The sequence below is a fragment of the Dermacentor andersoni genome, chromosome 1 (assembly GCF_023375885.2).
Source record: "Dermacentor andersoni chromosome 1, qqDerAnde1_hic_scaffold, whole genome shotgun sequence".
NCBI classification, from domain to species: domain Eukaryota; kingdom Metazoa; phylum Arthropoda; class Arachnida; order Ixodida; family Ixodidae; genus Dermacentor; species Dermacentor andersoni.
The window spans coordinates 169,844,595-169,857,385 of record NC_092814.1 but is presented as its reverse complement, the minus strand read 5'-3'; the positions used below and the strand labels follow the sequence as shown (position 1 = coordinate 169,857,385).

General features: G+C 41.3%; 1 protein-coding gene across 1 annotated transcript in view; it reads right to left on the bottom strand.

Moving 5' to 3' along the window:
- LOC126547050 (lysosomal aspartic protease-like) overlaps window positions 1–12,324 on the bottom strand; it is a 46,772-nt gene extending 34,448 nt beyond the window's left edge. The window contains exon 1 of the mRNA XM_050194882.3: window positions 12,020–12,324. Coding sequence (XP_050050839.1) covers window positions 12,020–12,084 — 65 coding nt within the window. The 5' untranslated portion in view covers window positions 12,085–12,324. The remainder of the gene's footprint in view (window positions 1–12,019) is intronic.
- Between the last annotated feature and the right edge of the window lie 467 nt (window positions 12,325–12,791).

Below are 12,791 nucleotides of genomic sequence, written 5' to 3'. Positions count from 1 at the left end.
TATGTACTGAATTTTTCCTGTTAATTATTTGCTCAACTATCCTCAAGTGATCTTACTTGACAAATTACTAAGCGAACAATTTTCTTATGAATTCACAGGCTCTATATTTTGCTTATAAATCCCAATAGTACCAGTGTTCTATCTCATGGTCATTTTCCTTTACATGTATTATTATTATTATTATTATTATTATTATTATTATTATTATTATTATTATTATTATTATTATTATTATTATTATTATTGGTTTTGAACACATATATACAGTATGCAGGAAAGGGAAAGCAAGGAACAGGCTGACAACTGACACCGTAAGGGGTATATCACTTCAACTATGAAAACATGACATCCTCTTTTGTTGCACGAGAACAGTTAGTCATTTATATGCGCCTAGATCATCCTCATCCTTATATCCATTTAAAGGTCACTTCTAAAGTTATTTCCTGTGTAAAGAAGTTTAGATGTTCTATTTCACTACTTCGCTGATATCATTACGTCTCTGAATTTGAGACCCTTGTCTTTATATCAGCTGTATCTGACGGGTCGCATCACGAATATAGTCACAAACTGAACCTGAACGTGAAAAGTACAAAGGCCAAATACGCGTTAGCGTTTTCTAAAAAGAAAACATTGTGAATATAAGTAATTCAATCACGTGCACATGCCGACAACATGAGCAATAATGCCAAATTTGCCTTTTGAGAGGAGAGCGCCATAAAGTGGTTTCTTCACAATTTTCAAGGGCGAACCTTTCATTTCCTAGCTACTTCCGAGCTTTGAGAGTTTTTCTCTACGAGTAGACGACGAAGCGGTGGCGAGGCAGACAAAATGGCTTATGATAAACCTATCTGTACTGGGCCTACTGATGTGCCAGGACACCGGCTTTGTTCTTTACGGAATTAGGCAATGAAGCAACAAACGGCAGCTAAGTATCCCTATTGCAACAAATATTCGCCTTCAAGAGCGAATGTCTTTTATGAAAGCGAAGCGTTCTTTTCGTTCCTCCCAGGGTCTAGCGGGTCTGCTCGGTCGGGTAAAGTGTGCCGATTCCGGAGAGGTGATGCCGGAAACTCTAATCCGAGGTCGCGTGGCCGGCGCTTTTGTGGGATAGCGCGGGTAAGGCTGAGCATATAAAAACCGACATTGTAATAGTGCCTGTGGCTTTAGCACGGATGTTCTAGGACCAAAGAGCATTCTCAAACTTAAGAAGAAGCGCCTTGCCAGGCACGTGCATATTCACTATAGGTATACGTGGCGCAAAACGCGATGCAGAACACGAAGTTACATGTCTGCGCCTCACCGCGAAGCCAATTGGCACAGTACTTATGCGATGGTAGGAGAACCACGCGCGTAGTTCGAGATAAAATAAGATTGTATCAATTATGTGTCTTTTTTGCATAGCATTTAATTGGAACCTTTGAAATCGGACGTGGAGGAAGGGGTAGCAGACATCGTAAAAACATGACGCGGTGCCCTAAGAGAGAGGCCATGCGGTACATAACACTAAGCGCAGGTGTATCTACCGGGGGGGGGGGGGGGATGAAAAGTGTGTCATTTGCCTCCTCCCCACACACAAGCACACTTTTGAAAACGGGCACTGGCACTTTCCGCTGCCCCCCCCCCCCCCCCCCCCCCCACGCTGGAAAATCCATTACAACTATCGACTTCCTGAGAGATTACTTGTCGCGGACAGTAGAAAAAAACTGGTTACTACTTAAAAACGCACTCACTAATCTCATAGATAAATACATCCCGGTCATTTCCATAAAATCCGATAACACTGTCCCTGGTTTTCGCTGAACCTTCGTCGCCTAAATAACAAGAAAAAAAGATTATTCAGGCAAGCTGACAAAAATCGATTATCTAAATCCTGGCGTCGGTACAAAGCATGTGACGAAGAATACCAAAGTTTACTCAAAGCCACGCGCAGACAATTCTATAAACGGGACCTGTCATCGATGTTAACAACTAACCCTCGGCGCTTTTGGCGTGTCATTAATCCCAAGCATAATTCTGACATCGTCCTTACTGATCATGACGGCGCAGCGTTAACTGACACTGATTGTTCCGAACTACTGAACGAAACTTTTTCATCGGTATTCACGCGCGAATGTTTGGAACCGTTAGCCACCATGACTTGCACTGATTCGTTTATGCCGGAAATAATAATTACCGATTCTGGAATTTATTCTCTCCTCACTAATCTTAAGATTTCATCTTCCACTGATAATACTGGCTTCAATAAAACAATTCTAAAAAATATTGCCCCAAGCATCTTTCCAGTACTGTCCGCCTTATTTTCACAATCACTATCAACAGGCGTTATCCCTCACGAATGGAAGGTGGCTAAGGTAGTGCCATTTTTCAAGTCTGGGGATCGTTCTTCACCGCTTAACTATCGACCAATTTCTTTAACAAGTAACATTTGTAAATTAATCGAACCTATCATACATTCCCAGGTCATTAACTACCTTGAAGAACATAACCTCATATTTAAGCAACAGCACGGTTTTCGCAGAGGCTATTCATGTGACACTCAGCTCGCTGGTTTTATTCACGACATACATCCATCAATAGACACCGGAATTCAAGCAGATGCCGTATTCCTAGATTATTCAAAAGCATTCGACCGTGTCCCTCATCGTAGACTTATTCACAAACTTACACAGCTTAACCTGACTCTACTGTTGTAGCATGGATAAAAGACTTTCTTTCTAACAGGATGCAATTTACATCGGTTAACAATCACAACTCATCTCTAGTCCCCGTAACATCTGGTGTACCACAGGGAAGTGTGCTTGGGCCCCTACTTTTTCTAATTTATATTAATGATCTACCAGACGGCATTAAATCCAATATCAGACTATTTGCTGATGATTGCGTCATATATCGTAATATTCACTCTAACTATGATCACGACATTCTTCAATCTGACCTAAACGCAATAAACGTATGGTGTTCAACTTGGCTAATGCCTCTAAATCTTACTAAAACTAAATTCAGGTCTTTTACTAATCAGGCGCCCTGAACGTCAACATCTTACTTCTTAAACAACAGCCTTGTTGAACAAGTTTCCAGCTACAAATATCTTGGCGTACACTTAACCCCTAACTTGACGTGGAATAATCACATTAACCATATCCTCGCTTCTGCAAACCGTTCGCTTGGTTTCCTTAAACATAACCTCAAACAAGCTCCCGTACACTTACGCAAATTGGCATACACAACACTAATACGCCCTAAAATAGGGTACGCGTCAGCCATATGGGATCCCCATCAAGCATACCTAATAACTTACTTAGAAGCCCTGCAGAACCGTGCTGTACGCTTCATCTTTTCAGATTATTCACGAGAAACAAGTATAACAGCATTAAAAAATCGCGCCGAACTTGAAGCCTTGTCACTTCGCCGTAATATATCTCGTTTAACACTATTCCATAAGCTCTACTATCACGTATCCCTTCATAACGAGTTCATGCGTAAACCCTCAGTCATTTTTCCGCGTCGGGATGATTCTTGCAAAGTTAAATGCATAATGTGTCATTCCCTCGCATTTGGTCAGTCATTCATACCTCGCACCTCGAAAGAATGGAATAATCTGCCATCGCACATTGTCACCGAAACAAATGCCTTAAAATTTACAGACGCTCTACGCAGTACCATGAATACCTAATATATCACGTCTGACTCTCTGATTTGTAAGCATATTTTTTTTCTTTTTGTTTGTTTGTTTGTTAATGCGCCGTTAACCAAGCTTCCACGACAGTGTCACATTTTGTACAAACCATTTAGAGTTGCTATACTGATAACTATCATTATTTTTTTGTGTTTGTACATTGATGCACTGTAATTAATTTTTTCCCAGTTTTGTTTTTCCATTGTATTTACATTACGCACTGTTCACCTCACCTATGTAACATTTACCCTATGCAATACCCTCCCTAGAGGGCCTTTAGGGTTATTGTGAAATAAATAAATAAATAAATAAATAAATAAATAAATAAATAAATAAATAAATAAATAAATAAATAAATAAATAAATAAAAAAAACTACAGCTGAAGCGAAATGTTCTTTCTTAGTAGAGTGACCACATAAGTAATGCTTTTCTTTACTACGCCTATCCCTGCTTGGACAACGAAGGTTGCCTTTTGTGCCTTCTCGGGATGTCCTGCAGCGAACGACGCCCAGGATTCGCCATACGTGCTCACGCTGCGGATAACACCTGGCGCTGGGCAGTTCCCGCCCTAACAAACCTTCAGCTTGCGTACCTTGCATCATGCCCAGCGAGGGGGAGGGCCACACAAAGTATATTATTGTCAGCCGCGCACAACGAATGTGCTTTACAGCCGGAAATCGTTGGCTTATGAAATGCTAGAACTTAATCCCTGACCGTTGCAGCGTTGCAGTCTCAGTATCTTATCACCATCAGAAATCTAGTCAAACCTCTTACAGGTGTAACTGTAAAATTTAACTGTGTAATCACGACTTATCGTAGATGTGCTCTTGAAGATGACCTCGGGTGGACTCGCAGAGCCATATCAATACCTACAGAACCGAGTGAAATTTTTTCTAAAGACATGTGTCGCTTCTGACTGACGATTTCATTTTCAGGCTGTTTCTAGTTAAGAGCTACACTATTGCTTGTTTCGCAGCAGAAGCAAACACAGCAGATATATCGTATTTTGAAAAAGATGACGCCACTTTTGGGGGATGTGTACCGAACATTTGCACTGTGTAAGTCGCTTACGTATTCTGAAAACACTAACTGACTGCTCGCTTTATCCAAAATTTCATGCGTTATACACGGCATTTGATTGCTTTCCCCCGGTATCCTCCGTAAAATATGCGGAGTACGGTGTTTATATTTATTCGACGTACGAAACAATGTTGCGAGTGACGAGCGATATGTGCCTTTGTAGCACATACAGCCTTTGTAGAAAATTACTCATTGAAGCGTACAAGCGTGTCATACTGCCGCTAATCTCGGTGTTTCCTTGACTCCTAAAACAACGCACGAGATACGGACGTGAAATTCCGTGGGAATGGGAAAATTTTAAGCGCAATTCGGTTGCGAAACTCACTTTGATGCCTTAAACGCAAGTGTCGCAGATATTTGCTAAACCCTCGTTTTTTTCATGTATTTTCGTGAACTACTGTAGCGGCGCGACTATCGCCCCCACAGCAGGTGAAGGAGAAGATGGGCTCACGTGCAGGTCGCGTGAGAATAGTACACGCTAGCGCGTTCGACCTGAGCGACCGCGTGGTCGGCCGCTCCCGAGATCCCGCTGCACCGTGGCCACGGCGGGTATACTTCTTCTCGCCGCCTGCCACAATACCGTCAGTCACGAAGTACGATCAAGTGTCGATGAATGTGTGAAATTTACATAATTTTATCCAAAGGTGGGGGCTCGAGACTCCATACAGAGAGCTAGTCAAGGTGGGAGAATGACTCTGTGCATTTTATACTGGTCCATCATAGTTACATAGCAATTAAATATTCATCTATTGTATAGTCAGTCAGGCTACGTTTCCTCATTAAATATATGAAATCACCCGCTCTAATTACATGCACAAGGGAAGAAATAGTCTTTCGCGATTGCTCCCGAAGCGCCCCACTTCAAACGTCCCGTCAAAGAGGATAGTGCCTTTATGAAAGCGGCCGTGTGAAGCGATACATTTCACTCATAAGTAAAATCGGTGTACTTTAAGAAAGCAGAATGTTCAGTTTAGTCAACGCGTAATGTTCATTGTCTATTCCTTGCAACCAGTGCACTGTAATGGCAAAAATAAGTCGCGTTCACAAACGTGCACGCCGTGAATGTAGGGGATATTACGAGATTCGTAGTTTGTTTCCCCAGTGTCCTCTAGCGGAAATTGGGGGCATGGTATGGATAAGGTGTAGGCAATGTTCCCAAATGAATGGGTTAAATGGACATTTTCTAGTAGAATACGTATGCAAGTGGTTCATAGCGTCATTAGTCTGTTTTACTAGCGGTGTAAGACTTAGACGGCTGCGCTGGTATAAATACAATTGGGGTAAAATTTCGCGAACATAAGGGGAGCAACACGCCAAGTTTATGTGTCATGGTAAATAGGTCTTGATCAAATATAGCGTTAAAAAATTGTAAGCAAGTGTTCGAACGTGTCACGCTACTACTATTAGCTAGGTTTTCTAATGTCCCAAGAAAACTCTGAGTTTCCGATATTTTATAATTTGAAGGTATAGGCAACACTTGAAGTGCAATGTGTCACGTAGTTTTAACCTTTGTGGCCTATTTAGAAGCGTTGCGAAAAATTATTTAAGCCTGATCTTTTTTCTTACTTTTTTATGCATGATATATTAGTTTCGCGTGATGTCCTCACTGAACTAAAGGATGCAGCTTCGTCGTGTTTGGTGACTGTAAGGACAAGTTAATGCATGATGTGTAGGTGAAGTTCAAAATAGATGGGCAATTTGGGCTTTCGCAATAAATTACGTGTGCAGGCACTCCAGAATCTATGAGCATACTCATGGAGCGGGGAAGAATTGAGCCCGCTGCCCTGGCAGAACTATAGAAGCAGCTAAGACCAAATTTAGCGAAAATTGGTGGTACACTATGAAAACTCTCTGTGCGAAGCTAAATACGGTTGGATGGAACACAGCCTTTCTAAAAAAAATTCTTATTCTAGTGTTAGAACGTGTGATATGGCCGCTAGCCATGCTTCCCAGTGTCGCGACATAGCTGCAGTTTACAACAGGTTTATATTTTGTGAAAAATGGAAGGGGGACATGGTAGCTGCAATGTGCGGTAAAATTTTTACGTTTCTGGTCCGGTTAGAAGCGTTGCAAATAATGAATGAGCCGTCGTTTTTCTTTCCCTATTTTCAGGCGTCATAACACGTTCCGTGATAATTTCAGCGATGTCCTAGGTGAGGTAAACAAGACATTTTGTTTATATTTGGGGAAAATAAAGGGTGCGTATGGACAATATGTAGGTAAACTTCAAATATAGGGGACTAATTACGATATTTGTTGTAAATTACGCATGTAATCTATCCGGAACTTTGTGAATGTGTTTTGAGAACAAAAAATTCATCCAGTTGCCCTGGAAGACCTGTGAACTCAACATATATAAAATGTTGCGGAAATTGAGGGGGGGGGGGGGTGTTATAAAGCAATAAAGCATTGCATACCCCCCTCAGCACTTGTATTGGTGGTTCTTAACAGATTGGCTGGAGATTCACTCTCGCAAGGCCGGGATGACGAGTCGATCTTTTTTATGACTATTCCAAGTAAATTATGTTGATCGTTCGTCGTTGCGTATGACCTTGACAATACTATTACCTAAACTAGCGATGCATTCAGGCTGTAGAGTGAAACAGCAAGTATAATTCTTTGTAGCAAATGTGCATTTTTTATTTGCGCTGTACTGCTGCTACTGAGCGGTATCCGGCACCACTCTGGGGCAATTATTTCCTTTTGTCCCTCTATCATCTTGAGATTTGATACAGTCGCAAGATATAAATGCAAATTCAGATCATTTTTCGGGTCCCTACGGTTCACCACGTGGTCCCTGTCTGTCAAATATAAAGATAACTGACAAGCATTTCCAGGCCATTTCACTTACTGCAATAGTAATTCCCATTTATATACATATATATATATATATATATATATATATATATATATATATATATATATATATATATATATATATATATATATATATATATATATATATATATATATATATATATATATATATATATATATATGTGTATAAAAGAGACAAAAACGTTTCTGGTTCCGGGCAAATATACACAGTTAAGTAGACGCGCTTATAAGCGATGTATTGACGTTATGGCCGGGGAGGATAGCAATAGGGGCTTGTTGGTACGGCATATCTTATTTTGTTATAGCGCAAGCTTGACACGCTGTGTTTCTTAGATGTGCCTTCTGTTGTCCGTGTCAAGCTTGCGCTATAACAAAATAAGTTATGGCCGCGGTCTGGCTTTCATCAGAATGCAGTTTATGGCATAAGTGCAGTTTATAAACATGTGCATATCACCCGATAAATATATATTTACATGAAAAACGAAGAAAATGGGTGAACAAAATGCGTGTCAATCGTTCTAAAGAACAGCTGATGCATGTATAAAATATCGCGTTTGCAAACACATCGTTTCAAGATACAAAGTGATCGATGTTAGGAACAAAAATGAAGTTCGAAAGGGAATTGTCAGGTGGCAGCAGAAAACGCCACCAAATACGTGCTATGTTAGGAAACAAAAACAGATCAAGTGTATCAGAACCAAGCACTCTTCCACCGTAATTTGCCCACCAGCGAGATGAAAGAACTAGATGCTCTGTCCTCTCGCAACGACGTCGTCATTAAACCTGCTGACAAAGGTGGTGCCGTTGTCATAATGAACAAGTCCGATTACATCGCAGAGGCCCACAGACAGCTAGCGGACGCGACGTTTCATAAACGCCTTGATTATGACCCCACTGAACAACACAAATCTCTGGTCAAGAGCACGGTGCAAGATCTCGTCAAGAATAAAAAAAGGTGCCTGACAATGCAATTCATTTTCTCATTCCACTAAGCCCTGTTGCAGGTCGCTTTTACCTTTTACCTAAAATATATAAGGTAAACAACCCCGGCCGTCCCATCAATTCCGGTAAATTTGTCCAGCTACGTAGATTCCGTCATTAGTAATATCCCAGCTACATTTACGTCTTACGTAAGGGACACTACCGACTTTCTGTCAGATATAATTGACCTCAATATTCCTCAAGGCTCTACTTTGGTCAAACTTGATGTAGCATCCTTGTATACTAACATTACGCATGCAGATGGCGTTATGGCAGTCGTCAATTCTTACGAAGCATCATTACCCGAAAAACTAATCGATAGCAACACACTGGCCACTGTGCTAACACATATTTTAGAACTGAACTTCGAATTCGAAGGTTAACACTATGTCCAAGGTAATGGAACGTCAATGGGCACGCGGATTGGCCCCAACTACGCCAATATATGGGTCAGCTAGAAAAACATTTATTTGCCAACCCGGGCGCTACAACTATTTTATTACAAACGTTACATTGACGTTGTGTTTATGATTTGGTCGCATGGTGATCAGGAGCTGGTTTCCTCCATGAAGAAGAAGATTGGATTTATTGATAGGAAAGACAGAGAGGTCTTCTGACTTTAACAATGCCCATCCACCCATTTCACCCATATCACTTTCTCACACGTATTCTGCATCTACAATTTACTTACTTGATGTCAGCATTTCAGTGCTAAATGATAAACTGTATACTGCGCTATACGAAAAGCCGATAGACTTATATCAATATTTGCACTTCGATACTGTCCACGTTAAACATTGCAAGACTATCATTCCCTATCGTCAGGCCTTACGCGTCAAAGGAATCTGTTCTGAACAATCCGGGTTTAAAAAAAAAAATCGCGGAAACCTAAAAACGTTTCAGCCAAACAAAACTATCCATCACAACTAAGTGAAGACGCCATAAAACGCGCAGACGTGCATGATCGTAGGACGCTTCTATCCTCTGCTAAAAAACCGACTCTCTCGCCCCAGACAAATCTTGTCCTAACCCATTGTCCGTCAGTCCAATGTGTTTCTGATATTCTGAAGAAGCACCAAAATATCCTATTGCAACATGAACGTCTCAAAAACATCTTAGCTAAAACGCCTAAAGTAGTATGCCTTAAAGCTAAAAATTTTTGAGACATACTATTATCGTCAACTAAGACTGACTGCCCTGACGCCATCGGAAGCCATCCTCGCCGAAAACCGCGATGTAAAATATGCCCCTACATGTGTACATCGCAGCGGGTGACTAGTATGGCTTCAAACTTTCGTTTAAATATGAAAGGCGATTTCACCTGCGATGCTAAAAACGTAATATATATGCTTGAATGTACGCTGTGGAAAAAAAAAAAGACTACCTTGGACAAACACAAGGGCCTTTTAAATTGCGCTTTAACAATCATAAATCCTACGCTAACACGTTCCCCAACCTGCCCATCTCAAAACACATACACTTCAATGACCATTCATTTGATAAGCTGAAAGTCATATTGCGTGAATCTGGATTTCGTTCAATTTATGATAGAGAAAACCGTAAATCCTTTCTTATCTATAAGTTGGACACCGCCGCGTCTGCTTTGAATGAAAGTCTAGGAAAATTGAGTTGCCTATCTTCATAGCCCATCACATCTTCCCTCGATTCCATTCTTTTTACTCGGACGTCACTTTTTTATTTTTGTGTTTATTTTTTGTTGTTATCTCTTCATTTTCTGTTTTTGTTTGGTAACATAGCACGAATTTGGTCACGTTTTCTGCCGTCACCTGACAATTCCTTTTCTAATTTCATTTCTTGGGCGTATCATCGCTTGGTATATTCAAATGGTGTGTTTGCTAACGCCATCTTATATATATATATATATATATATATATATATATATATATATATATATATATATATATAACCCTGATGAAGATCGGTCCACCGATCGAAACTGTCGAAATTAAATACTTGTTCTGTTTACCTTGTAGCACCACTCAAGTTCTTTACGTTTGAAAGGTAGCCTGAAGAATCCCTCTTTGCCTACTATATATATATATATATATATATATATAAACTCAAAACAATATGGTGTGATTTCGTTACGCAACTTCCCAAGTGACAATACGAGTCGGTTTTGGCACGTAACTTGGTGGAGCAGTAAACGACGGATCCAAAAAAACTGTGATTGTTTCGCAAATATATATTTTCCGCCAACTCAAATTCTTCCAGAGCTAATTAAAAAACACTACTATACTCGGACACAACTTAAATATGCCCTGAAGCCCGGCCCGCGCCCTCATAACCGCCAGCCACCATTCCTCCGCGAGTCTGCAAATAATTCGTACTTCAAACTTTTCCTTTTACCCAAATAAGGCGGTAACCACAAAAAAAAAAAAATATTAGCGCGTAATTTTGTACGTTTTGCCTCGCCTATTATAGTGGAATGGCGGAAGCCCAACTTTTATTGAACTGAAATAAAATGCTTGCTTGCTTCTCTGCAACTATTTATTGTCAAGTTTCACTTCAGTTGGCAGTGAAGTTCCGTGAGTAAAACGGGTTCAGCACTGAAATGAACTGTGCCGCAGACTTTAGAAGAGTGAAATGCTCAGACTCCATACACTTTGCCCATGTCTGTTGCACACCTCATTGCTTCCTCCGATGAAAAGGCTCTTCAAGAACAGTAGACGCTCCGGAGGTATCAATTACGACTCCATTTTGAAAATGCTGCGTAACGACAATTTTGCGGGTGGCTGGCAGAGTAACGCAACCCCGCGCGGTTTGTGTGCCTTGATTGCCAACTGCTGTGCTTTTAACTTGTATTCTACGAAAGTAATCTTTACTTTACACTTTCGCTTGTTCACTTGTTCTTGGCAGTGTTCTTCCTGCGCTTCTTTTCTGCGCGAGTCCATTTTATGTGGTTCCTTGTTTGCCAAGTAAAGGAGAGGTGTGTCTCACAGGCGTATCTGTGAGATACACCTTGTTTAATTTCTCTTTTGCGGGTTTACGCGTCTTTATGGCGAATGGTAGGCGCTATTCACATTTGTACTAGTAAAAGTACCCCTGCCCCCCCCCCCCCCCCCCCCCCTCGCCGGAAAGAAATCCTGGGTACGTGGTGCTAGGTTAGAGCCGTCGCTTCGATGGGTGCCGCTAGGTTTGTCGGCACAAATCTTTTGGGGCAGGTTTTGGGGCTACCGCTAAATCAGTGAAATAGCGTCTCGCGTATGCGCAGTAGCTTTGACGCTATTTCTTTAGAGCCTTGGAGCCCCAGACGTTTGGAGCCCCCATTCTAAACCTCTAAATTATTTGTGTCAGAAACGTCCACTCGTCTGAAAATTCTTTTAGGTGTAAATAAAAATGCTGCAGATTTTTCATTTTTCATATGGTTAACGAATTAAGTACACCATTTTTTCGTAATTAGTAAAATCTGATTAACTTACGCAAACTGTGCACGTGAACCGACGATCAAAGTGAGAGCCAGGAGAAGCGTAGCCCAGAACGCCATGGTGAGGCCTCTCTTGCGATGAAGTGCCAGGAGGAGCCGCCGTCACTGCTGCGAGCTAACGTCTTTCTGCTGTTATAGTGCATTTCTTATCGGCGTCTGCAACACAACCGCTATACATCAACATTGCGGGAGGGTCGCAGAGGCGGCTGCACTGAAAACCTTTGATGCTTCTTTCTTGAGTTTTTTGAAACCGTATCGGTTCTCAGCTTCACAGTTGTTCTCGCTTTACTTTCAAAGAAAACAACTTGCATTCGTCGTCGCAGTGTATGTTAGACTTTCACGGCTTGTCTAAAGTGGCAAGAACGAATCCAAACTTTAAGGATAAGACCAGCCATATTTAGATCAGGGTTGCTATGCAGGATGCGCCGAGTTTGGCGAAACTCGGGACCTTCACGAGCTCTGGCGACACCCCAAGATGAAAGCACAAATGGTACCGAGACACAGTTTATCTTTCGAGAAGCCTCCAGTTTCATTGGTTTATCTAGATTCACTTTGGGTAGCTATCATTCCTTGGGCGTTGCCTTCTGGGCGGTCGACAAACTGGGGCTCACGTGATCATACCGTCGGTGCATGGTCGTGCCTTCTTTCACTTGTTTGTCGATCCACCGAGTGCATTACATGCACAAACAAGTTATAAAACAAATGCATTTAGTACAATATTATTAGTTACTTTAACGTGGTTTAGAAGCATTTTAAAGCTTACAAGA